The 25,735-nt window shown below is 42.2% G+C and overlaps 1 protein-coding gene across 1 annotated transcript in view; it reads right to left on the reverse strand.

Annotated features, from left to right (window-relative positions):
- Window positions 1-639: 639 nt before the first annotated feature.
- Window positions 640-25,735, reverse strand: part of FAM20C (FAM20C golgi associated secretory pathway kinase) — a 58,259-nt gene continuing 33,163 nt past the window's right edge. The window contains exons 4-10 of the mRNA XM_086473048.1: window positions 14,322-14,414; window positions 12,416-12,531; window positions 4,211-4,391; window positions 3,486-3,595; window positions 1,844-1,925; window positions 1,690-1,749; window positions 640-892 (exon numbers count right to left, since the gene is read on the reverse strand). Coding sequence (XP_086329174.1) covers window positions 640-892; window positions 1,690-1,749; window positions 1,844-1,925; window positions 3,486-3,595; window positions 4,211-4,391; window positions 12,416-12,531; window positions 14,322-14,414 — 895 coding nt within the window. The remainder of the gene's footprint in view (window positions 893-1,689; window positions 1,750-1,843; window positions 1,926-3,485; window positions 3,596-4,210; window positions 4,392-12,415; window positions 12,532-14,321; window positions 14,415-25,735) is intronic.

Here is a 25,735-nt window from a genome sequence, read left to right on the forward strand (position 1 = left end):
GTATTCCTGTCAATGCACAATTAGTGAGATTCCCTTCTGGTAACCACTGTATTTATTATTATTATAATTATTATTATTTTTTGCCTTTAGAAGTTCATAATGCTTTAACCCTTTAAATGCTGAGTAGCTGGGGGAAAAAAGCATTCAATTTAAATAAGATACAGTGGATTAGAGCACTTAAAGGGTTAACACAAAATATTATGTGGACTGTCACCACAAACAAAGTGTGAGTCACAAAACTATGCCGTCCCTCTTAGTTAAATTTGGTAGGTAGGTCTCGGGTTTCATAGATATACCATATATAAATACAAAATATTAAGTAAAGGCCTCCTTTCTATACAAAAAGGACAGGAGGTGTTTTGCTATCAGACTGCTGTCTGTCAATGATCTGAATATTTTCTGAATCTTTTCATAATGTCTCTTTAGGAACTAACGAAAAGCATCACATTAGACTTATTTTTCTTAACGACCTAATCCTTTGCAGAGTCTACATTTTACCTACTTTGGGAACAATTATATCTCATTTCTGAATTCACTGAATTCACAAAGTGGCATACACAGTCTTTTGCAAGACTTTTTTTCTTTTTTCTCTTTGAATCTTCTTTACTTGGCTGGTAAAAACGTAGTCTTGCGATTTCACTACCTCTCGGTTGTAACAGTGTTAACATCAGTGTTAAAGTCATTTTCAACCACATTGTCATAACCATCCTTTTCTATACAGTCACTAACAGCCTTGAGGACAATCCGCAGCCGCCTGTCCATCGCCTCCAAGTGAGGCTGGTAGAGAATGGGAGCTATTTTATCTTTTAGTAAAGATTCCTTCATCAAGAGACTGAGTTTGTATTCCTCCTTGGCTAACAACTGTAATCGCAGATAGGTAGACTTCCTTATTCTAAGAGAAAAAGGAGAAAAAAAAAGTAAATCAGTATTTTCATCACTATTGGGCTAAAAGGCTTATAGTCAGTATAGCAATAACAGTGTAAAGACCTTATTATGTGATCTGAAATGATGAGAACCAGGCACTGTCACAGGCCTAACGAGCAGCTGGCATTGTCACCTGCCCAGTGATTTTTGGGAGCCCTTAGAGGTGGAGAGGTTTTGCAGCACAGCCTGGAGCACAGTCAAGTGCAGACAGCCTTCATGTCCCTCAGCTGGGTAAGGCACCACTGGATCTGGGGCAGTATTCATAGGGTCACCTTCGTCTTGGCAATGACACGCATGATGCCCACGGGGCATGGGCGACAGCAGCGCAGGCTCTGGCTAGCTCAGCCCGCAGGGGTGCCCAGAGCCTCCACAGACACAGAGCTCATCCTGTGTCCCAGTCATGCAAAGCTGAAACTCTAAATGTCACCTGTCCTCTCTGAAAATCCCAGCCATGGGAACCGAGGAAAGCTGTTGTGAACAAGCTGGGGGAAGTTTTGCCACTTGACTTCCATGGGATGTGTGTTTTGTCTTAACAAAGCCTCTCTCGCACAGCTCACAGCCATGCTCCTGCAGGGGCCTGATCTCAACAAAGCACTTAATTTATTAGTGCCAACACTTAGGGCTAGCTCTGGTCAGGCTCCCTGGGTGGGATGGTAACACCTTCTCCTCTCCATGGTATGCAACAAAAGATTCACTTGAACATTTCAGTCCTATTAGTGGAAACAACTGTAGAAACTGGAAAACAACCCGGGAGATGAAACATACCTGCAGCACTGGTTTAAAGGCACCAATATGGAAAGTTCATCATGGGAATATTTTCCAAACCTGTTAAAAGAGAAGAGAAATAACATGACAAAGGCTGTTTTAAAGACTAACTTATTTATTTTCTTTTCCCAGAAAGATTATTAAAGATATTTACCCTCTTCCATTATCCAAGTGGATAATAAATGTTTCATTTCCAAACTTCTCAAAGGTTTCGTAGTGATGTCGATCCATGTTACCTATGGAATAAAGAGAAAAAAAGACCATTCTCGCTCTGGCCTGCTGCTGAGCCTGCAGGTCAGGGCAATACCAAAGCCACAGTTCAGTGAGAAGGCCAGCACTCCCCAAATGTGATGGCTGTATAGGGCAGAGAAAGCAACAGATCTGCTGAGCTTGTTTGCTTTTACTGTGGAAACCCCAAAATATGCAATCCTGGAAGATGGGCTGTTAAGCCTCTGGGAGCTTTTCAAGCTCTCTGTAGCTTTTAAACTTAAGCTCTAGAGAACTTACCAGGAGATAAAGCCAACCTTCCCACCCTCCAGCAACCCTTCCTGGGGTACGCCAAGGAATCCCTCTCAAGTACGAAGGCACCTCAACCACTCAGGGAGCCTTGTCATCCACGAGGTAGCCACATCCTGAGCCAGCAGAGTTTCATCAGCGCAAACGAGCCCTGCTGCTCCAGCCCTGGGTCAGCACGTTGTGCAAAGCAGCATGGTACCCATGCTGGGTGTGAGGCTTAGCTTAGAGAGGGGAAAATGCATCCTCCAAGCAGGGATGCTAATCCGTGTGACTTTGCTAATATCATACTGAACTTTTTGAACTGCGACCAAACATTCTGTTTTTCCTCGATTAAGAACTTCGTCCAAATTTCTGTCTGCCCAGAAAGCCAAAATGATATTAGGGCTCTATGTATGGATCAGGATGCTACTGTAGTGGTACAGCTGAACAGCGCTCTCTGGGCACCCATGGCAGGCAGACGTGTGATCTGCTTTTTAAGGTCCATGTGCAGAGTACTGGTGCCAAGCTATGAATTTTCTTCATGGCAGAGGTCTTGAGTCACTTATAGATGCCACATATGGCTCCTGAGCCGTGATTTGGCCTCTCCTGTTGCAGTCCACTGCAGAAATCTAAGTAGTGGCAACGGCAGACGACATGTCCACGCTGGCATGTGTCTGAGAATCAAGTATGTATGTTGACACCTTATACTGGCTGCAGCAGAACAGGTTTCATATGAGAATGTCTCAGTGTTAACCACTGAGTAGGCTTGGAATAGGTCACTATTACCTGCTTGTTAATAATTATTTTATTCCAATCAGGTCACATAACCAGAAAAAAACTTCCTGATACATACCACAGCTGCCTTTGTGACAAAGCAACACCTTTTTTTTCCCTTCCTTTGACAGTTTTTAGAGCAAACAGCAGTGAATACTACTGCAGGTTGAGAACAATGTGCCAATAATGAACAGTCCTTGCATGTGCATCCAGGAGCCAGATGTTACAATGGCAAAGCACTCACTAAAGCGAATGGTGAAGCCCTTAACTGTTGTGAGGGAGACCAGCCTGACCTGCATTCATCATAACCCTGAATTTATGAACATTTATTCCTTTAATCTGCACTGATGGGAATACATAACCATGCAAATCTGCGTTTTCTCATAATCATCTAGAACGGCACACACAATAAATGCAGCTTCAACTATACTTTAGTAAACTGCTGAGCTATGCAGAGTGTTGCAGAAAGAAATGGTTCTTATTCTAATTAAATGTTGCATTTAATTTTTGAAAGAGATGAAACATACCCATTAGGAAATCAAAAACTGTCATATCCATTATATCCAGAATTCTGGTCCCACTGTCATAAGGGGGTGTTTGTTTAACCTCTTCACAATAATCTGGATCAACTTCCCATCTGGAAAAGCCAATATTTTGATATTTTATGTGAGAGAAAAAGCTTACTGAGTATTAAAAAAAAAAAAAAGTTATTTTGCAAAGATCTAGTTGTATCACGTTCAATTAAGGGCAGCATCAGGTAGAGGCAGCAAATTCTTCAGGCTGCTTCCAGTAATGCAGGCAACCGATAAAGATTGTGACTGATGAAAAAAGAAGAAAAATCACAAGATTGAAAACTATCTGGCTAATAGCTTCAAGATTTAGGAGACCAGCTGCACCATCAGTCATATGATGAGAACATCTGAGACTTGTTTAGGGCTATTGATAGCAGTGAATCTTTCTCCCTCTCATAGGACTTAAGACAGGTCCCATTGCATCCTGTCAAAGCCACTGGAGGTATCTGTCCTGTGAGGGAATTATGCCATTGAAGGTCCTTTCAAATTCAGGACCATAAGCTGGAGCTCCTTGCAGGTGTAAGTACTCTGCCCCTTCCCAGGAGCTGGACCTGCTGCAGAAATGCAGATGTTCTCCTAAGCCTCAACGCTTTAGATCAGTCAGGGGCAATAACTGCAGAACTGTTTTGTTTTCCAATTACCCTTTGCAGCTGGCAAACCCTTTGCTCACCACTACTCACTCTGCTTTCTTGCGCTTGTGGTAGGAACGTCTCCAAGGGTTTCTCCAGGTTTTCCTTTTAGCTAAAGACAAATCGGGTAGGAAAGCAGCCAGAGACCCTTCGATCTGATCTGGTTTTCCACACAGGGCGTGCTCTGTTGAGCAGTAGTAGGAGCATTCCCCGTAGAAGCAGATGTTGTTGGCTGGCAAATAAAGGAAAAGAGGTTTAAAACCTACCCTTAAATCAATGTTCAAGAATTCATAAAAGCACTGATGTATGTATGAGCAGAAACAAATCTCAGACCTAAAACCCCGTTACCACACATACTTTTCTTCCACTGAAACCACTAGCAAGACATTCATTTCAGTGCCTGGGATCACGCCCTATGCTGAGCTCTCTGTGACTATTTCCATCTATTTATATTCCAGAAAACCAAATTTAACTATTTTTTTTTTTTAATCCTTTCCCTTCTCCTTTCATTTTCCCAGACTGACACATCCTTTGGGATATATTTATTACCCTAGGCTGGAACTCCAAATCCCACAGCTGAACAAGTGGCACATGCCCAAAATTAAGTCACCTTTCAAAATCTTGGCTCCTTTCTTTAAGAAGAGACAACAACATTTCATTCATTTACTTGCTGGTATGAGAAGAACTGGCAGTTTTACTAAGGAGAATTATTTACCATGAAGACTTATCTGGGGGTGTATGTAGAAAGTGGAAATAGCACAGATGTAACTCTGTCAGCACACATCCCAAACACAAATTTCTTCCTCCACGCATCACGTTACTTCAACAACCACAGAATAAGAACCTGCAGCAGGTTTTGCAGTGTGTGTTACCTTAAAACCTCCCCAAACCTGCCACCACATATTTCTGTACTAACAGAAACACCCACCTCTTTACAAGAACCCCCTTCCCATGTGAATTCACTGGAGGCGGGAGAGAGCAGCTCATCCCCAAACTCCACCAATGTTGGACTATGAACAAGAATAAAAGCACAAAGCTGATCTTCTTGTCAGTGTGCTACAATTCTTTTGACACTGCTTTATGCACATAAAATGTCATTAGAGGAAGACTGTGCCCTTTCCTTTATGGTAATGGTAAAGCTGAGAAGTCACATTGCTTCCTAATTCCCCACAAGGCCTCTAAATTCAAATATTGCTTCTTGAGCTACTCTCCCTTTGGGCAGGCTCAGTACAAATGAGGCAGGAAGGGCTGGTGAACAGAGGGAGGTGATTTTCTGCCTGCCACAGAAGACCAGGCGGCTTGGAAAGGTAAGCTGGTGGGTTTTCATCGCAGCGATGCCCTGCCCTGCAGCATGCCGCCCTGCACAGCACCGTGACGTATCCCCCGTCCAGACCCCACCTACAGCCGGCAAAGAGCCTGGCAGAGATGGTACACGGTTGCGGGGCAATGCAAGGGAGACGATGAATCAAGAGAACAGGGAGCAATACTGGCCCCAGTGCTATGGAGATAATTAGGAGGGAGGGAGAAACAGGGCAAGGAGTTGAAACTGAGGAAGGAGAAGGAGAATGTGGTAGAGCAATAAGGTCTCATGATGTTTTTGATTGTATTAATTAACCATATTATCTGAGACCAACTCCTAACCTTGGAATTACATCGTATAATTGGACTAAAAGGCTGGTGTGTCACTACCTGGCAGTTTATCTCTGCTCTTCGCTTCAAGCCTTTATTGATGGCTATCAGCTTTGTCCATTAAGTTGTGATTACTTTACTCTGGATACAGCCTTTTTGAAACCCTCTGTTGTGACTGACTCATAAGGGCCTCCCATCTCTCTGTGCTCAGGAACAACTCCAACCTGAACTGTATATTTACATTCACAGCGTTGGCTCATGCCAGTTAAATACATCCTGTCTCAGTCCAGAAATATTCACCCTGTGGTCAAAAGCCTCGTTCACAATTACTGAAAGAAAAGTACTTCAGGGAAGAGAACACAAAGAACAGAAATTAAAAAAGGGAGGGAGCACTCAGCATGTCTGTACTTTTAATTTTGTAACTTAAAGTGTTTTACCAAGCAGAATATCCTTTCTTAACAATTATTTTAAAAAGCTTTTTCTTACATAGAAGGCATACTTAGTCCCTTAACATTTTAATTAAAGAAACAGCAGTTTGAGCTAAGAAGTGACCATGTCCTTGGCCAATAAGCCACTCATCTTGGCTATTTCCTATGAACACCAGCATGAATCTTGGTGCTGCTCATCACACAATATGCCTATTAACTCCTAAACAGAAACCCCACTCATTTTTCCTTTTAAGCAACTCAGTAATATAACTCATATTGTTGAGAGTGAAGTTTTGAAAATCTTTTTACAAATTGCATGGGAAAAGAGCAATCATGGTTAGGGAAAACGAGGTTGGAAGGGACTCTGGAGGCCTCTAGTCCAAGCTACAGGTCAACTTCTCCAGGTTAAAAAAGTCTGAAACCCTCAGCTTCTCCTTGTACACCAGATGCACCAGCTCCAGGACCATCTCAGTGGCCCTCCTTCAAATTCACTCATTTCATTAGTCTAAAATCAAGTGTAAAGTCAACATCTACACAAACTCAATCTAATGCAAGCCCTGGGCGTGCTGCCCTGCTGTCTATAACCTCTCACGAGTTTCCTTTTCAAAACCACTATTGCAGCACAGACTTGGCGTAGCTTTTGCCATGCTAACACAGGTGCCTCAACTTCGTCTTTGATCATCCTGGCAAAACCAGGAGGGCTTCATGCCTCCCTGTGAACCTCTTCCATAATCCAGGATGAAAGTGAAGAGTTATCCAAGCACCTGCAGGCAGCACTGCCAGCTGCAGACGGCCTGCAAATGGGAGGATCATACTGGGCTGGTAGGAAGGCTGGGATATTCTCAGTCAATAAAAACTGGGGCAAAACATCTGTGATCCATAACCTAAAAAGAATTACTGCAGACAAAATATTTCAAGGGGTTCCAGGCTGCCACAAGGGATGATTTACAAGAAATCACATACAGATGCTGCTTGCAGGATAACCCAGAAGAGTTAGGAGATACAAAGAGATCCCTTATTTCTCAGGTGCCTGCTGCCTCGGAGGGAAGGCAGGGCTCTCCCCTGCACTGCAGTAGGGGTTTATTCTCCAGTGACTTGAAGCTGCAGTGGGGCTTGTGCTCCAATTCAGCTGTGTCAGTATCACCTGCTTGTCTGTGGAGGGAGGGAACCCACACAGATTTATCCTGATCACCTGAGACAATTTATCTGCAAGGGTTTCTATGACTTGGCTTCTGCCCGACAGCAGGAAGGCAGTGCTCGGTTATCTGCTGCCCTAACAGGTCTGCAAAGAGCCAAAGGCCCAGCAATGCCTGCGCTATCGCAGCCTCTGCTGCTCACTATGTAAATCTGACCTTTCAAAAAAAGGAATTATATTAAACACAGCATTCTGCACAGTGGGAAGATAAATACTGTGTTTAATAGTTTGCTTCTGAATTTAACTTTGGGAACAATGAAACCCTGCTCTGTATTGTCAACGAAAGCAACTGGGACTAATCATTTGACAGTAATCACACATTCGTATCCAGATAAATCTTCAGGAAAGCTCGGGGGCTGTGGCAGTGATGGCATTCGCTGCTGGAGCGACACAGCTAGCATGTGTGCTGCCTGCCCCACGCTGGGATGTTCAGCCCAGCTCCTGCTGGGCTCCTCCGGCTGTTGATTTTCCCACAGAGCCCCCATCGCCTGCAACGGTAGTCCAGTCCTCCAAGCAATGGCAGGACGTGTCCTGTCATTGAGGCAGCAAACTTGCAGTAAACCCACAAGTGTATTTGTTGGTGAGAAGTTACTTTCAATGGCAAAGCTCTTTCTGCCAGATATTATTCTCCCTGTGGGCTCAGACCTGTGGTACTTACTCTCCACAGCTCCTGTCTGATTTCTGCAGGTAGCGGAGGTGAAAGGATGCAGTATCTCACGTTACTATGAAGAAAATTAACTGCTTTGATTGATACAGAATAGACATCTTGATGTCTACCCTAGTTTTATATACAGGCAGTGAGATGCAGCAGCCTAAATTACCTGGGGAAACATTCATTTTTAAGGTTTCTTAAAAGCGTAGAAAAAAAAGAGCTACGAAATATAGAAAAACACAGTTCTCATTTAAGATTTCAAGGTGCAGTAGCAAGCCTCTGAAACCTAAGTAGGTGACCCACATTCTGCACAGCAGGCTGAGGGTGAAATTCCAGCTACAGACACGAGCCCAGTGCTTCGCCAACAATCGCACGCTAAGAGCAGGGTTTGGCCTTTTGAATGCGAAAATCAGAGGGAACGGGGAGACTAACTAGAGTGTGGCCCTTCTCCTCCCATTCATATTGCCCAGCCCCTATGCCCTCTCTCATCTGATACACGTGTTTCTGTACAGACCCCTGTCCCTAAGTACACCTGTGAAAGAAGCAACTGCCAGGATTTTTTTCTCCTGCAGTGGGTAGAAATGGCAACAGGAGCAGGGCTGGCAAACCAGAAAGAGAGGCATGTTTATACATGCTGAAATGTTCAAATGCTGGGAATTTGCAACATGCAAACTCCTTCTTCATTAAAAATCCAAATTGTTTCCCCAAAGTACTAGGGAGGCAAGAGAATCCCGAGCAGTGTTGCAGATGTCCGATTTTCATTATCTGAGGACGAATGAATAAAATTGTAATGGAAATCATGCAAAAATCATGGTCTGGTGATTGAAACTCCAACTAATCACAACAAGTAAGAACCAAGAGTGTTTGCATACTCATCTGCACATTTTCTGATAGCTGAACAATATTTTTTCTCAGGAATTCTTTTATTGAGATTTGCATGACTGTTAATAGAGGACATTTAGCAAGCCTGCGCAACTGGAGTACTGCAAAGAATCCTGAATATTTACTAAAGCAATGCATGAAACGACCTTTCTTTTACCTGCTCAAAATAACAGCTAATTCAGAATTGCTATTGTCTGCTGAGAGTGGGGAAAAAAATCCATAATCCCTTGGAATTGGTTAATATGAACAAAAACATAATGCTTACTAGCTGTGTAACATTGATTTCTTTAAGGTACTGCTTCAATTACTTCCAAAACGAAGGCTGACATCATTAATATGTCTCTTTTTTCCTAGCAAATTACCATTCATTTGTAAGAGTAGCAGGGGTACTGCAGTCTGCCCTACTGCAAAGGATGTAAAATTAATTTAAATAATTACTGACCTAATTCCATTTTTCATGTTTAGTCCAAACTGCCTGGAAGTGCACTTTTCTGCAATCTGCTTTCTCTCTGAATGCAGCCTAATGCATCGACTGACCTGTCTGCTCGCAGCCATTTCCACTTTCCTATGGAAGAAGGGATGTCGTCCTGCAGTGTGCTCTCAAGCTACAACTGCCTGCAGCTTCTTGGCCCTGATTTCCACGCCTGATGGGACAAGTGAGATGGCCCAGGCATGGAAATGCAGTGAGGTTTCTTCCAACACATCCCTGCACCGGTCCAGGGAATAACATGGTGTATTGATGAGCATCATCAATATTTACCATCTCAGAGTTTCCACTGAAAACAGTGGTTTCCCAGCCAGAGGGGAAAAGCTTTGTAAAAAATCAATTACATTTAGTGCTTGTTTAATTTTAAGAGACCCACATGGGTGCATGGAGAGAGATACAGTGCCAGCAGACACCATGTGTCCCCTTGACCATTAATTGTCACTGAGCACCGCTGGGGATGGAGATGCAGAGACAGACACCTGAGAGGGAGTCCCAGAGGGGCCTCGATAGCTTAATGCGGGTTCACAGATTGATTCTTACAACTATATGTAAGTCACACCTCAATTTCTCAGCTTTGTGTTAACCAGTTCTCCCTCAAAACCAACTGACTTCTGTGCCTCATCTGCCAGAGGGCACAAGTCAGCCTCTTCCAGTCCTCCCCGGGCTCCCCGTTCCCTCTCCATCCTCACCACCCCAGGCCATGGGGCTCATCCCAGCATCCTCCTCTTTTCCCTTTTCTGCCCTCAACCTGCTGGTTGAGCTGCCTGCTAGGTTTGTGAATTTGTTTCTAACCGCTCAATTTAGGACCTTCATTACTTTTTCATTAAGCATTAATTACTGCCTGCCTTTTAAGGTCAGTAGGAAAATACCAAGATGGAGGTTGGGCACATGTTAATGAGAATCCAACTAATTAAACTGGGGACTTGTAGGGAAGAACTCTGACAAGTAACCAACATGATTTAAGCAAAGTATATTGATTTAAGAAATGCAGAATTGAATGAAAAATTAATTGCTTAAGTGTTTTATTCTCCAGAAAAGCCTGATTCATAGTTAATCAAATATTTTAATTGAATTTATCTGAGGCCTCTAAATAAATTTGAATAAAGGATTATGCTTGGATCATCCCTTGGATGTCTGGAATTTCATAATGACAAGATAAAGATCTTCATCTGAACCGGCAGTCTTAACTCTGCATTGCCGTGCTCCGGCTGCTCTAAGCTGCTCAGTACTTGAGTACAGTTTTGTATTTCTCAGAAATCACTGAAGTTCACCCCTAAGCCTTGATATATAACCTGGGAAGACTAAAAAGCAAGCGAACTTACTAAACCATGTCTTACTTGCTAAAATGGGAATAAAATGGCTTATATTTCAAATGAATCAAAGTACCTTGGGGACATAAACAGTCACAAGATGCTTTTGCCATCTTTAGTGTGTGATTGTTTGCCTACAAAATATGAAGCAAAACCAAAAAGACTGGACAGAGAGGGAGAGGGAGAGGGAGAGGGAGAGGGAGAGAAAGCGACTGAGGCACAAGTGCCTAGCTGGAGCATGCAGAAATGTCTGCACATCAGGTTTGGTGAACACTGTTGCCACTGTGATCACGACTGTACATGTAAAATTGGAGCACTCGTCACACGGGGTAAGATGAAACCTTTTGTAATTATGTAATGTATTTTAGAAGTGAAGTTACTGGAATAAATAACTGTCTGCTCAACCGTGTCCTGTTGAGCTGAACATAAATACGAAGTTAAAAATAACAGCCATAATAATGACTTTATTGGTGACCACAAAAGTGTGACAAACATTTTAAGAGAGAAAGCTCTGCAATGACAGGGCTCTCGTTTCTAGCTAACAGCAATCAATTACAATTACATCAGGAGAAACTGTAATTAAGTCTTTGGATCTTGACTTGGGGGATCCGGGATAAAGAGCTTCTGGCCCATCACACATAGAGCAAGAGAGTGATCTCTGGAGATTTCTGCTCCAGATTGCCTGTTACACAAGTCACAGCCTGAGTTCAGCAAAACACGTTTGCATGAAGCTGAAATAATATGAGTTAAGCTCACTGGAACATAGCTACATGCTTTAAACGGAACATTTCCCTATATATTGTTTCTCTAAGAACATACTTAAGCATGTACTTTTGTGCCTTAACCCAGAGCCTTAATTTCTCCATCTCAGCATCCTAGATGCTAAACAGAGATGATACCACTTTCTCCCACCCTTTGCCCATCTTCACCTAATCCAGTAGTACATTCTGGTGAGCAGGGAGTGGTTTTACCCTGTGTTTGTAAAATTCACACCCTGTGGAGCTCCACCCTTGGCTAGGGCCACCAGACATCGTGAAAGAGTGAAGAGTAACAAAGAGTAGTATCAGGTTCCTGGGGTCAGCCCTCAAAGCAAGAATGAGGACTGGGAACAATTCCAGTCACTTCTACTCTGGCCTCTGCCCAGCAGAGAATTTGAGCTGGAAGCAGGATATGTTAGACCTCCGTTTGCTTGACTCTTTTTTTTTTGAAACTCCTGTTGTAATAAAAACTGAAGTGCATGACTGAGAAAATTAGGTTTTGGTCCTCCAGTCAAAACCGAGAAATAAATGCATCTGACCAACAGAAGTGACGGATCCCATTGCAGTAGAGAAAAAAAGTCTAAATAACAAATGGGCTAAGTAATAAGGTTTTGGGTAAACTGAAAGCAACAGAAGAAACTGCTTTAGAAATTGCTCTACATAAAACATTTCATGAATACATTGCTTTTGTGAACATAAAAGCCTGTCTCTGCGGATAATTTGTCAAGGGGAAAAGGCACTCAATTCAAAACAATAAAGTCTTCTTTGTAGGCTATGTCTCCACATTTATTTTTATTCAACGGTCTAGAAGACAGTTCTATTGGAAATATCTAAGCAATTAAGCAATCTACACATTGTTCCCTTAAGTACGTGTTTGGCGGGATAGAAGGAATATAGTGTTATTTCCAAGACTACCTGGTGAGATGAAAAACGTTCTCCACAGTTTCTTGTCACGAGTAACATCTCGTATTTCCCTTGTCATGTTAACCAGTCTACCTGCAACTGGTGGCACACGACGGAAATCCAGGATCCTGGAAGAGAAAGAAAAGACATAGCTTATGTAAAGGATTAAAATATAATGATAGTGATAGGTTTTAGGAAGGTTCATTACACTCTGAAGGCACATTTATCTGTGGTCTTTAAGGAGTAAAAAGCCCATCAACTTTACACTGGATAATACTTTGTATAATATATTATATTACAAAGTATGTCCTGCATATGATCAGCTCTGACTTGCCTATACAGTATGGAGCAGATGCAAAATACAGAAAAGTATGGGGACACATTGTTCCATGAAAAAAATGATGATACATTGAATTCCAGAAATAGGAGACAGTAGAAACCTATTTTTGACTTTGTGCTACTTCAGGGTTGTTACAGCATGCATTTTGCTCACCAATTTTTTAAGTGACTTGAGGAATGGGATTTCAGCCTCTTTCTTCCAGAAACACCATATACTAGTAATTTTTCTTCTGACAGTCTTAGTATTTGTTTGATTTATTTGCTTATGCTTCTCTCTGTTTTAATATCCTTACACCAACCTAAAAAATCTCCCTGAGACTAAAAATTTTCCCACAGGCAAAGGCTGGGTGAAGAGCCTTCTCTACCCCAAACTCCCTTGACTTAGTAGATCATTAAAAACTCCCTATGAAGCATTGTTATTAGATATAGTAAAAGAGCAAAATCCCCATGCAAAGCCTCCCCATAGGTGGGATTTTTATGTCCTCTGTCTGCTGATAAGATTTTCTACATTGGGTAGCAACTGCTTTTTCTGCTTAATGTGTAGATATTTAACATACCTCCCTGCAGGAACTCCATTAATGTTTTTTCCTACAGCACCATCTGCTTAAAATGGCAATATAAAATACAAAGCAGAAGGAATCAACACCAAGGTCAACAACAATAAAATACAGAAGAGCATTGAAGGATCTGACCAGGACCGTTCTTAATGGCAAATCTGTCGTGTGCCACCCACCGATAGGCTTCCTTATCCTAACCACCAACCCAGAAGGCAGCAATATTACACGTACCCCCAAATAATTTGTGGCTCCAAAGCTTCAAGCTTTTGAAAGGATGTTTCTTGGCACGCCAGGGTGTGAAAGATGCTTCAGTTCTAACTCAGCCTGTGAAATGCCATGGTTTCTAGCCACACTGAGCCAGTAATTCATCACTCATTATTAATTCCCATTCCTAATCTTGGTAGACTGAGAGGGCTGCAGTCCCTTCTCAGTCTTGAGGTGTCCAACATACCCTGCACTAACTTTGGCTGGGGGTACATTTTCAGCTTACAGAAGCATGGGATGACCACCATTGCCCATGCCTTCCCACTAACTTGTTGCCTAAACATGCTCCTGATATGCGATGGCCCCAGCTTTTTGCTGTGAAATCAGGACTCTATCCCCATCTCAATTAATCCTCTCTGAACACTCACACCATTCCCCATGTCTCGCTTGGACTTGCATGCCCTGGAGCTAATTGGGGTGAGCCAGCCTCCCATCACACTTATGCAACATACTCCCCAGGAGATGGGTCCTCTCCATATCCACTTCAAGATCACAGGGGAAATTCAGCTTCTCTTCAATATAATTTCTCTTTCTTTTGAGAATTACTTATTGCCAGGTTTCTCATTCCCAGAGCAAGTCACGTTTCCTAATTATTAATCCACCCTTTCATCATCTACCATTTCATTTATTCATGGCACTTGCCCACCTTTGTTCCATTTTCCCCTTTTTAAAAAGTAATTCAGTTACAGGGCTGGCCAAGTGCAGAAACTTATCACAATATTTCCACTTTTCTTTTAATGCAAATACATTTTACTTGCCTGTCCAAATGAAACGCTGCTATTTCTGCATTATGTCTTTCATAATCTGAGAAATAAAAAAAGTCAGGCGGGGTTTCTTGTTCTCTGGTTTGTCTGCAAAGAAAAACAAGGAAAGTGTTTTAATGAAGGGTTAGCATTTCTAAGAAGCCGTACTTGGTCAACAGCATGTTATTCAGGAGTTCAGTATTGTTTGCTTAATGGAAGGCCTTTAAATACTTCATGCATGCGTTATTTGCCATGTAGCCTTCATTTTATCTTCTTTTGTAAACTACTGTAACAAAAAAATATGAATCCAAGACTTGCACATGCAGGCTGCTGTCACAAAGCTATTCCACTCAAGACACTCTCTCTATTTAACAAGATCTGTTTTATCACTTTCAAACATTTCATTAGTGATAGTGGTGAAGGCAATGTCATTTCATTAAATTATCATTAACTGTAATTATGAAATTTCCAAAAGTAATAACATTTTTTGTTCATCTTTGGCAGCCATGCAGTATCTAAAATATGACTCTCCCTTTGTATTACTTAGAGCCAAAAGTGACATGTTTTTCTCATTTCAGAAGAAATGGGATCATTGCAGTTTGACGGCCACGACACATGTCATGTTTCAAAGAACATTAACAAGACCGTGCTCCAGAGAGGATGCAGGATTTGTTGTTTCTTCAGTTTAAGAACCAATAAAAAATGTCATTCTGATGGAAATAGAAAGGCTAAAGCTTCAACACCGACCTGTATGGAAAACAGAAAGCTCTGTATAACAGAGGGGCAAATCTTGCCCTCACTTTAGGCAATTTGCAGTCTTGATGGCCTTTGGATGGAGCACAACTCAGGCAGTTGACCAGTATCATGTCTGGCCCCCACCTCAACCTGGATCATGCCCTATTTTGAAGTCTTAAATGGAAGATAAGCACTGCAAAGCTGTTCTGCACAGCATCTGCAAGGGAGGACAGTTTCCTAGAAGAGAAAAACAAAGCTCTTTCTCATTCCCTGCTGTCACAGGTGGCCAGCTGACAGCTCGTGTGTCACCCACGCTACACACTGGCAATTAAAATACAGCTTCTGCACCAGGATCCTGTCGCATGAAAGGCTTTGGGGTAGTGCTGGTGCAGAGCTCAAACCTCCAGAGAATTCGCAGTAAGTCCTAATTATGGGGCTTGTTGGGAGTCTGAAGCTGTGTCCACCCACCACCATGAGTACCAGGACTGGTATCTGCCCATGAGCCCTCCTGTATTTGCACTGCTGGAGAAACTGGATAAGTCTCATGTTTTTTGGCTATGTGAAGACTTTGCTATCCAATCAGCGGGGTCTGAAAGGCTGATATCCTTTCTTAGACATTCTTCTTTATGTTAATATCTTAGTAAGGTACTCTGTCTCGCACTATATGATGAACAATTACCATCATAGAGACAACATCAAGATATCTGTCTTGTATGCAATGTAACTCAAGGCCAGAGAGGCCTCCAACACCCCAGCGACGCTCTGACCAAAACAGCACTGACCACTGTCATAATAGTGGTCACAGAGGTGGCCAACATTTGGCAGAAGTCCTGCTAGGGCTCTGCTGTGGCTGCAAAGGGTTCACAAGGAGACAATCTAAAAGTCAGCCTGGCTTTGTCTCCATAATAAATGCAAAAGGGGAAGGAACATGCCCACAAACAGCAATATGGAAGAGCTAGAAACCTATGGCATGTCACACAATACAGCATGAAATCAAGACAACAGCTAGGAGCGCTGCAACCTTGTTGCGCATATTCCCCTCAAAAATGAAGAAATGAGCCCTGAATATAAATTCAAAGGAAAAGATTAACATATTTCTGTTGGGAAGAATTTAAAATAGTTGATTTCTTCAACAAATCAAAGAGAGAAAGCTTCATCCCAGGGTTTTGCAAATTTTACAGATATCAGCAAAGCTGATAAGTTGCAGAAAATATTACTAATTAGCTAATCAATGCCATCTGCTTTTTATCTCTCCAAGACTTTAAACAAATCATGGCTGTTCCTTTACAAGAAAATCTTGCTCCAGAATATTGGACTTAAATAAGGGCTAGATCTCAATCTTGCAAGCACAGCTATACCCCCAGCCCAGCTCCTTTGTGCTGCCAGCTCGACACGCCAGGCAGTCAGCACATCACCGCCGGGATAGTCCGGTCTCTCTAATTTCACTTTTCTATTTGCTCCCTGCCACCCCCGGCAATGGCTGGGGATATTATTCATTTGGGAGTAAGTATAGCTTGTCCTGCAGGCTTAGACTTGTTTGTACATATTTCTCTCCTGTCATAATGTATTATTAAGTGGTAGCACACCCTCCTAGAAAATCATGAACCTGATTGTCCTAAAACCTTCAAAAATGGACACCAAATCCACAGTGCAATCTAGACAGTGAAAATATTGGTATTTTTTAAACCTGACAACATGAAACAATCTCCCAAATTTCTTCGGTGCTTCAGGTGCTTCCCTCTACTAATCTACAGAAAACCGCTCTCCAGCCATAGTTCCCATGGTCCATGCACATGTCAAACAAGCATGGTACCCACTTTTCTGTCTCCTGGAAATACTGGGTTATTCTGAATGTAGACTGGAAAAAGGATTTATCAAACCCCCAAGCTGCTTTACATTCCGTATGTTCCTTTGCAAACCTCTGCACGACTAAGATGCAGCAGATCCAAACATGAAACCCTCTCCTGAAATAACCTTGTAAAATCCTTTCTGCTGACTTATTCCAATATCCCATAGATAGAACAGGAACCTTGCTCCTTGGATCTGACTTTAGCTGGCAAGAGCTTTATTCAAACATACATTTATTGTTAACTTGGTGTCTGCAGCAGCACCTAAAGTGATTCGTGGGTAATTCCTCAGCCACGGCAAGCTGCCGTACCACCAGCAAACGCTAACACATGTGATGATCATAGCCTAAGGTACACAACTGAATTTAAAAAGCCACATGAGCCTAACAGCCTTGAATCAATGGACTGTTATGAGAATGGCTTTAACAGTGTTAAAAGGGCACCTACATCATAATCTATATTTTTTACTTTATCCATATGTGTTTATATATGATTTTATTTACCCATGTTAGAAAAGCTGCTATTTTTTAGCGTGCACAATCTAATCAATGCATTCCCTGGTTTGTGCTAATTCTTCTAATGATCTGTTCTTATGTATATGTATAGAGAGGTGGAAGATCAAACTTGGCTCTCAGCAACATGGATGTACAGTCAGCAAGTCCTATCAGTTACTCCAGCTCTACATCATGGCAACCGGCCCTCATTCTCTAAGCAGCAGGCTGGGAAAGGGGCATACACTAGGAGTCCCACCCAGGTCAAGTAAAGTATCTTATAAAACAACACTAGAACCAATCCATCCCACAGCATGTTTTAAATCAGAATTGCATTTTAAAGAGGGAAAAAACCCTCAACCCTCAAGTTATTTTGCTTTTATTACCTGATGGATATTGAAGGTTATTTTCTAATAAAATGACACACATAATGAGATATTTGAGCAAACAGACCAATATGCTGAACTCTCTGCAGAAGGGTACACTTCTGAGGGACAATAAATTACAAGCAACGGTCAGAGCTCCTCAGTGCCAGCAGTAAACATCTCACAATGTGCAGGACACAGGTTCTGCACAGGTTGCAGGCGGTGGGAGAGCATTTCTGTCAGCATCTCTTATTTTGCAAACAGTTGGAATCTGGTGATCCTCTCTTTGGAGAAGGATTTGGCAGATATTTATAACGGCAGGCTGGGAAGCTCTGGAGGAGAGACAGATGGAGGTCTGTTGATACTGCACACAGTTAAAAATTACACAGTGGCACCAGACCAATTACAGCGTAAGGAAAAGACAAATCAGCATGGTAACACTAGTAGAGGAGAAATAAGAACTAAGGGGAAATCAAAGCCCATGAAAATTTCCATGGCACAACTGAGAGAAAACATGGGAAGTAAAGAATGATTTTAAACAGGACAGGGACACATTTGCATTGGCACAAGATGAGATGCAACTGTGACCTGATCTTGTGGCTAGAAAAGCAAGTCATGGTTACAAATACAAGAAATAAAGCTACTCCGATAAATGAACAGAGTCAGAAATAAATCTGGCATTTCAATTCCATCCTAGCTATGGTTGGGACCTGGTTTGGTGTTCAGTAGTATTTGGATAAACCAATGTAGTGATTTGTGTGCAGAAATAATTGCAAAACCTCAAGATTTTCTTAAATGTTTCTGTAAACATTTTTTGGCCAATTACTTGACCCCCAAACCCCAACATTAATAATTCTTTGGGTCTTTTTTTTCTGCCGTTTATGAACCTTATCACCACAGTGAGACTGTATGCTCTGCAGACTCTCTGGCATTTCAGAAAATGCTGTTACAGAAACTAAACATTTAACAAGGAAATCTATATTTAGTTTCTAGCATCACTCGCATGCACCTGCCTAAATTACCAGGATTAATACCCACCAAGGCCATGTATTACTCGAGAGAATCCTGCCTCAATGCCAGACTTCCTCCGCTCCGGAGGGGTCCTATTATCTGTACAGCAGCCAAAAAGCTAGAAAACGGGGCAAACAGCCCATTCTGAGTCAAGCGTTATCCTGACAGACACATGCTGCCTTCCTATCTCGCAGTCCAGAGACATCTCAGAGACACCTTTTGTGTCAAACCTGCGTACCTTAACTAATGAAAGGACGTGCTGCTGATTCGAAAAACAGGTTGGACTCCTGTTCTGACACATAATCAGGGGAATCAGCTACAGGGAGCAGGGAGGATTATGGATCACAACAACGAGCTTTGCCACAGCAGGGAGTGGGTTTGCTTGGGTTGGACCATTTTGCAGACAGAGACCTCGACCCTCTCCAGCCAGCAGCAAAATCACTAAGAGACGTAACAGGCCAATGAGGCATGGTAATTGCATTGGCAGGGACATGACCAACATTGATAAGAGTGTAATTTGGCTATCAGAACAGATAACTGGAGATTAGCTGGGTCTACGGACAGTTATAGGCCACTATTCTTCTCCTTTGGAAAGCAGCTTTCCACTCTTCCTGTGGAGTATTTAAGGTGTTTAAATACCTGTCCTGGCATTGCAGGCTCAACAGTCAATATACAGTGGTACCTAAACGTATAGTTAATTCAAGACTAAAAGGCTGCCACTCAGCAGTTTGCTGCTGTTTCAATTACTTTGTGGCCTGGGAGGGACTTGGGGACTTTTTGCATTTGGAAGCATCACGGTGGGGCTTTGTAGACAGCCCCTTGCTCTGGCAAGCAACTAAAGCACAGATGCTCTATCAAGTCTGGAAAGCCTTTCTTCCCACACAGATAGGCATAAAATCTCCCCAACTCTTGCCTATGAACTGCTCCTTTGTACTTGTGGAAAACTCAGACTGAAAGTCCGGTGTCTGCTTGCAAGATTTTCTCCCTGCCCCACCCCCCACATGTCAAATTGGATTGTGCTGCAGGGGAATCTAGAGTGCCCTGAGATAATCTAAAGCTTATTATTCTAAGTGAAGGAGGCAGCCCGTGGAAAAAAAACGACGTCTCTGAGGCAGCTGCAGTCCTTAGGAGGGTACTTAGCTTTTGCATGCAGAGTCTTGTCATCCGGGAGTGCTTTCTATGTGTTTGGCACCAGTTAGAACAGGTGGAAAAAATGCCACTTAATTTTATAACACATTTTAGTGGCTTAGTAAGTCCTTAGTAAGACAAATGGTATTGTTAATGCAGCTACACCTACAGTAGCAAAGATATTTGGTGCCTATTTCTGACTCCTTACGGAGTCTTGGCAGCTGGTGGCTTTGGCTTTATCAAAGCGTTCTGCTACAAAGAACACTCCCAGGAATGACATGAGCTGTTTACAAGAGTAGAATATGGTCCAGACAATGAGCAGCCAATCCAGGAATGCAAAGACATGCAATTCAAGTGATACAGAAAGGATGTTTGGCCTGTTCCACCGCTATCATCCAAATGACAATATGGGCCTCTGCAGGATACTCAGGCTTCTCCCATCTAACTAGCATTTCTGCAGCTAGAAAAAATGAGAGAATATTTACTGTGGCAGAAAGACAGAAATTCGCACAGGGATGTGATAGCAATAGGAATAATTAGCAAACAGCCAAAAGGATAAATACCGAGATCATGCTATTGCATGTCAGCCCCGGAGTGCTTTTCTCCCAAGCAGACAAAGAGAGCTTGACAACAGCACATGCTCAAGGACCAGTTAGCTTAATATAAGTCAAAATTCTGATTCAAAGAATGACAATAAGTTTCCAAAAGAGCATTTGTATATATAAATATCTTTACCTGGCACAGGAGGTTAGTGGGGGGAAGAGGGAGAGAAAATTCACAGGGACAACAGTATATTAAGGTGGGTTTTCTTTCCATTTCCAGTTGTGGAGTCAAAGAAAAAAAAGGCTCAGGAGGTCACCTAACCCATTCCCTGGCCCCAGGGTGAGATCAGTTAGACCTAAACCATTCTTGACAGACGTCGCTATAACGCGATCTTCAAAATGTCCTTTCACAATCCCATGGCTACAGCCACCTCCTCCTTGTCCCCATGTGCTGGCCTTACTCTTCTGCTGAATTCCAGTCTCACTTTTCCTCCTCACTCCACAATCAAGGCAAAACCATCACAGTAAAATGTGCTGCAGCTGACCCGAGTGCCTTCTGGAGGAAGGAACACAAGTGATAGACATGCCAGAAAAACTGGCTCCCATTCCTGAGAAGAGAGTCTTCAAGCCAAGACCTGGAAATTAAGCCTTAACGCCTTTAGACCACATTCCTCAGCTCAGGAGGCCTCTTCTTAACTAAGCACAATTCATTTATTTTTAATTCATTAAAAACTCCAAAACACCAAAGCCTTGAAAGCCTACTTTCTTCCCCTTAAAACCAGCACTGTTTCTAGAAGACAACAAAGCAACCTTTGATTCCTCTACATAGATCAGGGTGTCTGTGAATAGGTTGTGCAAAACCAGTCCCTTGCTCAGAGCAGCACCAGTGAAAGGTTCCTGCCATCCCATGGAGGAGATGTATATATATATATATATATATAATATATACATACACACACAAAAGCAGATTTTCACCTGAGCAGAACATGAGTTACCACTCCTGACTACACAAGGAGATATGATATGAAAGGATGAATAATCAGGGTAACTAATATGAACCAAGAATACGAAAGATTCATTTTATTCTCCACTAAAATATAAAAATAATAATAAAACCAGACGTTTTCCTCTTCTTTGGGGCTTTTCTGTTCATTCTACTGATCTGGATTTGGTATTAATATCTCAAAAAGTACCCTCTCTATACCATTGCCTTCACTGACATTGTGCTGACAGTAAAGTCAAGGCGTAATCTCACCAATCATCATTTCATTGTCTATCAGCACAGAAGAAAATAGCGCTTTTTTTCATTCATTCTTTTGTGCTTTCAGATACATAAGACATGAAGAGAATCTTTGATCAGCACAAAACACATAAGAGTTTGATCAACTGGGAAAATTTCCTACAGCAATTCAGAATATTACTTCGAGCCCTGCCTAGTAAGTAGCTGCCTGTCACCATGGGAAAAGCAAATGGAAAAAAAATATTAGCGTAAGCACATTTGTCAGGATGTCTTCCCCACCCGCGCTTTTTGGCGCGACAGCCAGCAGTCTCCTTCCGGCTCCCAGGGAATTTGGCTAAAGAGAGGTGGGTCCCTGCGCTGAGGGCTGCACTCTCAGCCTGGTCAGAGCTCAGATTCACAGGTTGCTTCTGTTTACTATTAATTATTAAATATATATTATTGTTGCTGTTATTATTTAGAAGAGGGCTGAAAAGAAAGCAAAATAAAATGCTTCTAAAAAGCAGGTAAGCCATACAAAACCAGAGAGATGAGCTCCAGAGCTACCAAACTCTAGATTGATGTACATAGGCGTACTTAATGTCTAATCCAACACGTACATCAATATCTAATATCACCTGCTGTGGTACTGGACATGATGTGACCAGACAAGTAGGATCATTCTTCATAATATTTGCTTTTATTTCTCCTGCACCTCACAAACATCTCAAATTTAAGAGGAAGGCACAGTGTTAGAGAGCAAGAGAGTTTAAAATACTTGAGGTGAGATGAGCTTTTCCAACATTATGGGACAGAGGTTGATCTCAGTTATTCCCAAAAAGCAGCACAACTGAACGCTGGGGTAAGTGAAATAAAGATGCTTTTCACAACCACTTTTGTAAGCTATGTACAGGGCTGCTTCTGTTGTAAGTAATGACACGCATGGCTGCTTTTTGGTCAGCAGTGGGTATTGAAGTGTGTTTTTCCAAAATTAGAAGCTCAGGTCTTCATACCTTGATTTAAACAACCCTACCCTCTGCGCAGGGAGCCCAGAGGGAGGTATATAATCCATACTGGTATGCTGATTACACAGGAGGCAGTACTGCATGCAGAAGTGCAGGTGTGCCAGTGTGTGGGACTTGCTGCAAATTCATCTGCCTCTCCCTCTTTCGGGGTGCTGGTGGGAAGAGGGGATAGGGGATGGAGAATAGATGAATCTTGATGCCACAGTGGCTAGGTGGTGCTAGAAATTTTTTTCTACTATCCAGAAAAAGCAGGGCTTGTACAGAAAAACAAATGAGTCACGGTACGAAGAGAAAGGCCAGCTCTGGGAAGCTCCTGTCACTAATTTACTTTGCAGATAAAAAAATTCTTAACCCAGAAATAAGGTTTGATTCATCTTTGAGAGAAAAACCTGATGACAATCAGGAGTTGAAAGATTAAGAGGTACTTGACAGCACTACAAAACAGTTCCCAGTGCCAACATTAATAGGGTCACTGCCGTTGCCACAGCAGGGAGAAAAAAGCCTCATAGCAATCAAATAAGCAGGAGACATCATTAATGAAGTGCTACAATGATATTTCGTGCCTTTCTTTAAGGTATCTTCATTAAGAAACTATATCACTATCGGTATTTTCTGCCCCTGTACGGCTCTTAAACAAGTGGTGTGAGAATTTTTGCCATGCCAAGCCCATGATTTCTGTCCTCTTTCCCCTTGATTTATCCCTTGAAGGCTCTATTGTACATTGTCTGCTAGCCATAAATTGCAATCCTGAAAAATAATACAGCTGCAAAAATATTTTTGAAAAAAACAGGCAATGCAAACAGAGCTCAGTGTGAGCCCAGGTACTTTCAGCCTTTCTTCAGGAAAAAAACTGCAGAATATTTTCTACAGAGGTTTTTTCAATACATAACATTTGTAGAGCTCTGAGAGCACAAGAGGAAAAATATCTGTAAAATTAGAAGTCTGAAGCATTTCTTCAGCCCTGAGAATGTTACTTAATATGTCTGGGGTCATTAAGGGTAGGGATTTAATGGAACAATAACATTAAACATATTAGAAGCATAGCAGAGCTCAAATTTCTTTCAGCTTGTTGGATTTTTTCTTTTCACTGTACGTGATGTATGTGCCATTGAAATTCCAGGGTTCAGAATAGATTCCAGTTACAAATAGGCTGGAAAAAGTAATTACTGCGAATCTGATGTATTGATACATAACTTCTTCCTTTTTATTAATGAGTTTCCTTCCCATTATTATGAGAACCGTGAATGCTAGTAAGCTTGTCCTCAAAATCTCCCAGGAAGCAGGAAAATATTAGCCTTGTTTTTCAGCAAAAGCTGCAAAACATGGAACTATTAAGGATTCAGTTCTGCCCTAAGCAAAGCGCTCTAGCCTCATTAAGCACATGCTTAACTTTGGGCACACATATAGCCAGTGAACTATGTGTGTCCTTGACAGTCAAGCATAGACTTAATACTTCCTTGGAGCTCTTTTGTGCTCAGCACTTTGCAAGAACAAGCCAGTGATAAGCACCAGATCCCCGCAGCAGCTCTGGCCGCTCACCCCATCCACTTCCAGACTCACAGTTGTTTTTTCCTTCTTCTTCCACCCCCAATAACAACTAGTTTGGGAAAAAATGTGTCATTCTGCCAAAAGTACAAGTCAGTTTGGCCACAGGCTTTGGTACATTCCAGATGTCACCCTTCACGTGGACACTGAGGTCTGCAGGTCCTAGGTGTGCTCAAGACTCCTTGTACCCGAATAACTGCACCACACAAAGCACTGCAACTCCTCTAAACAAACATTAAAAAAAAATACTTTTCTTATATTGCCAGACTAACCAGAAATAAGACTCAAATCCTGTCTTTCAATGTTACTCCTGCCCCACATAGGGAAATACAAATAGATCTACAAAAGCGCAGACAACTTTTATGAGCTCTCGTGTTCCAGAAACGCCGTTTGAGCTGTGTCGGGTACACGAATGGGCTGAAGGGCCCCAGGCAGTATGTATGAGCAATACAGACCCAACATTTTCCTCTCCAGCCCAAGTGGAAGAAGTTGTTTGGACTGAATATTGACACAATCAGAAGCACCACAGTGTTTGCACCTGTATTAAGCCCATTTGGTACAGGCTCCCTCTTTCAGTTTGTAGTTCAGAGTTTGAATTTCTCCTCTGTCTTTCTCAAATAAAATGTTTGCAGTTCTTAAGATTATATAATAGGGATAAAACCTAATATAATCATACCTCTCTATCAGCCATACAATGAGACTGTAATTTTATTGAGGCTTGGAAGAATAAATAAAAGGATGGTCAGACTACAGCTATGAAGGTGAAAAATCCTTTGAAATTTCACTGTTTTGTGTCATGGGTGACCTATATATCTGCATTCATGTAGGGGAGCTGAACTTTCCCAAGGACCCCAAAGGAGTAACCATGCTAACTTAGGGCACGCTCGCTCCTCCCTTCCCACCTACTCATGCAGAAATCAAACATTTTTGGCTTTTTATTTACAGTTTACCATTCGAGAGCTACTGGATACTGAATTGCACTGAGTTAAGTGCCCAAGATTTTGCAGATAAATAATTACCATCAAAATCATTAATAGGACAGAGCCTACATGGTATGTATGTGTACACCCATACATTAAAAGAAAAAGAGCATGAAATTCTCATTTGTACAGCAAGCTGCTTTTACCAGCTACGAATCTCAAACTCTGCATACTGTTCTCACATCCAGTACAAACTGAGAAACAGGGGACCAGAACAGCAAAGCATCTTGTGCAATTTCCTCCTGCAAACCCCAGATCTTCTGAGTGCCAGGGGACAGCTCAGCTCAAGCCACTACATGAGTGCCCCCACAGGAGTGCCCACATAGGGGTCCAGAGGATGTGCCGGTGCGCAGTCTTTCTGCTGGCCTGAGGGGCACATTCACCCCAGGAGAACTGCAAGTTTTGCTTTTCAAGCTTGTTTCAATCCCAAAATCCTGAGAATCTTCCATAATTATGCCACTGAGGCCAGCAGGCATGTGGTTACTGTGAGGTAATTGCTCCCCAGGGCTGAGTGTTTCTAATTCCTCGGAGGTGTGATTTCCCA

This window comes from Leptosomus discolor, chromosome 14 (assembly GCF_034619465.1).
Source record: "Leptosomus discolor isolate bLepDis1 chromosome 14, bLepDis1.hap2, whole genome shotgun sequence".
Classification (NCBI taxonomy): Eukaryota; Metazoa; Chordata; class Aves; order Leptosomiformes; family Leptosomidae; genus Leptosomus; species Leptosomus discolor.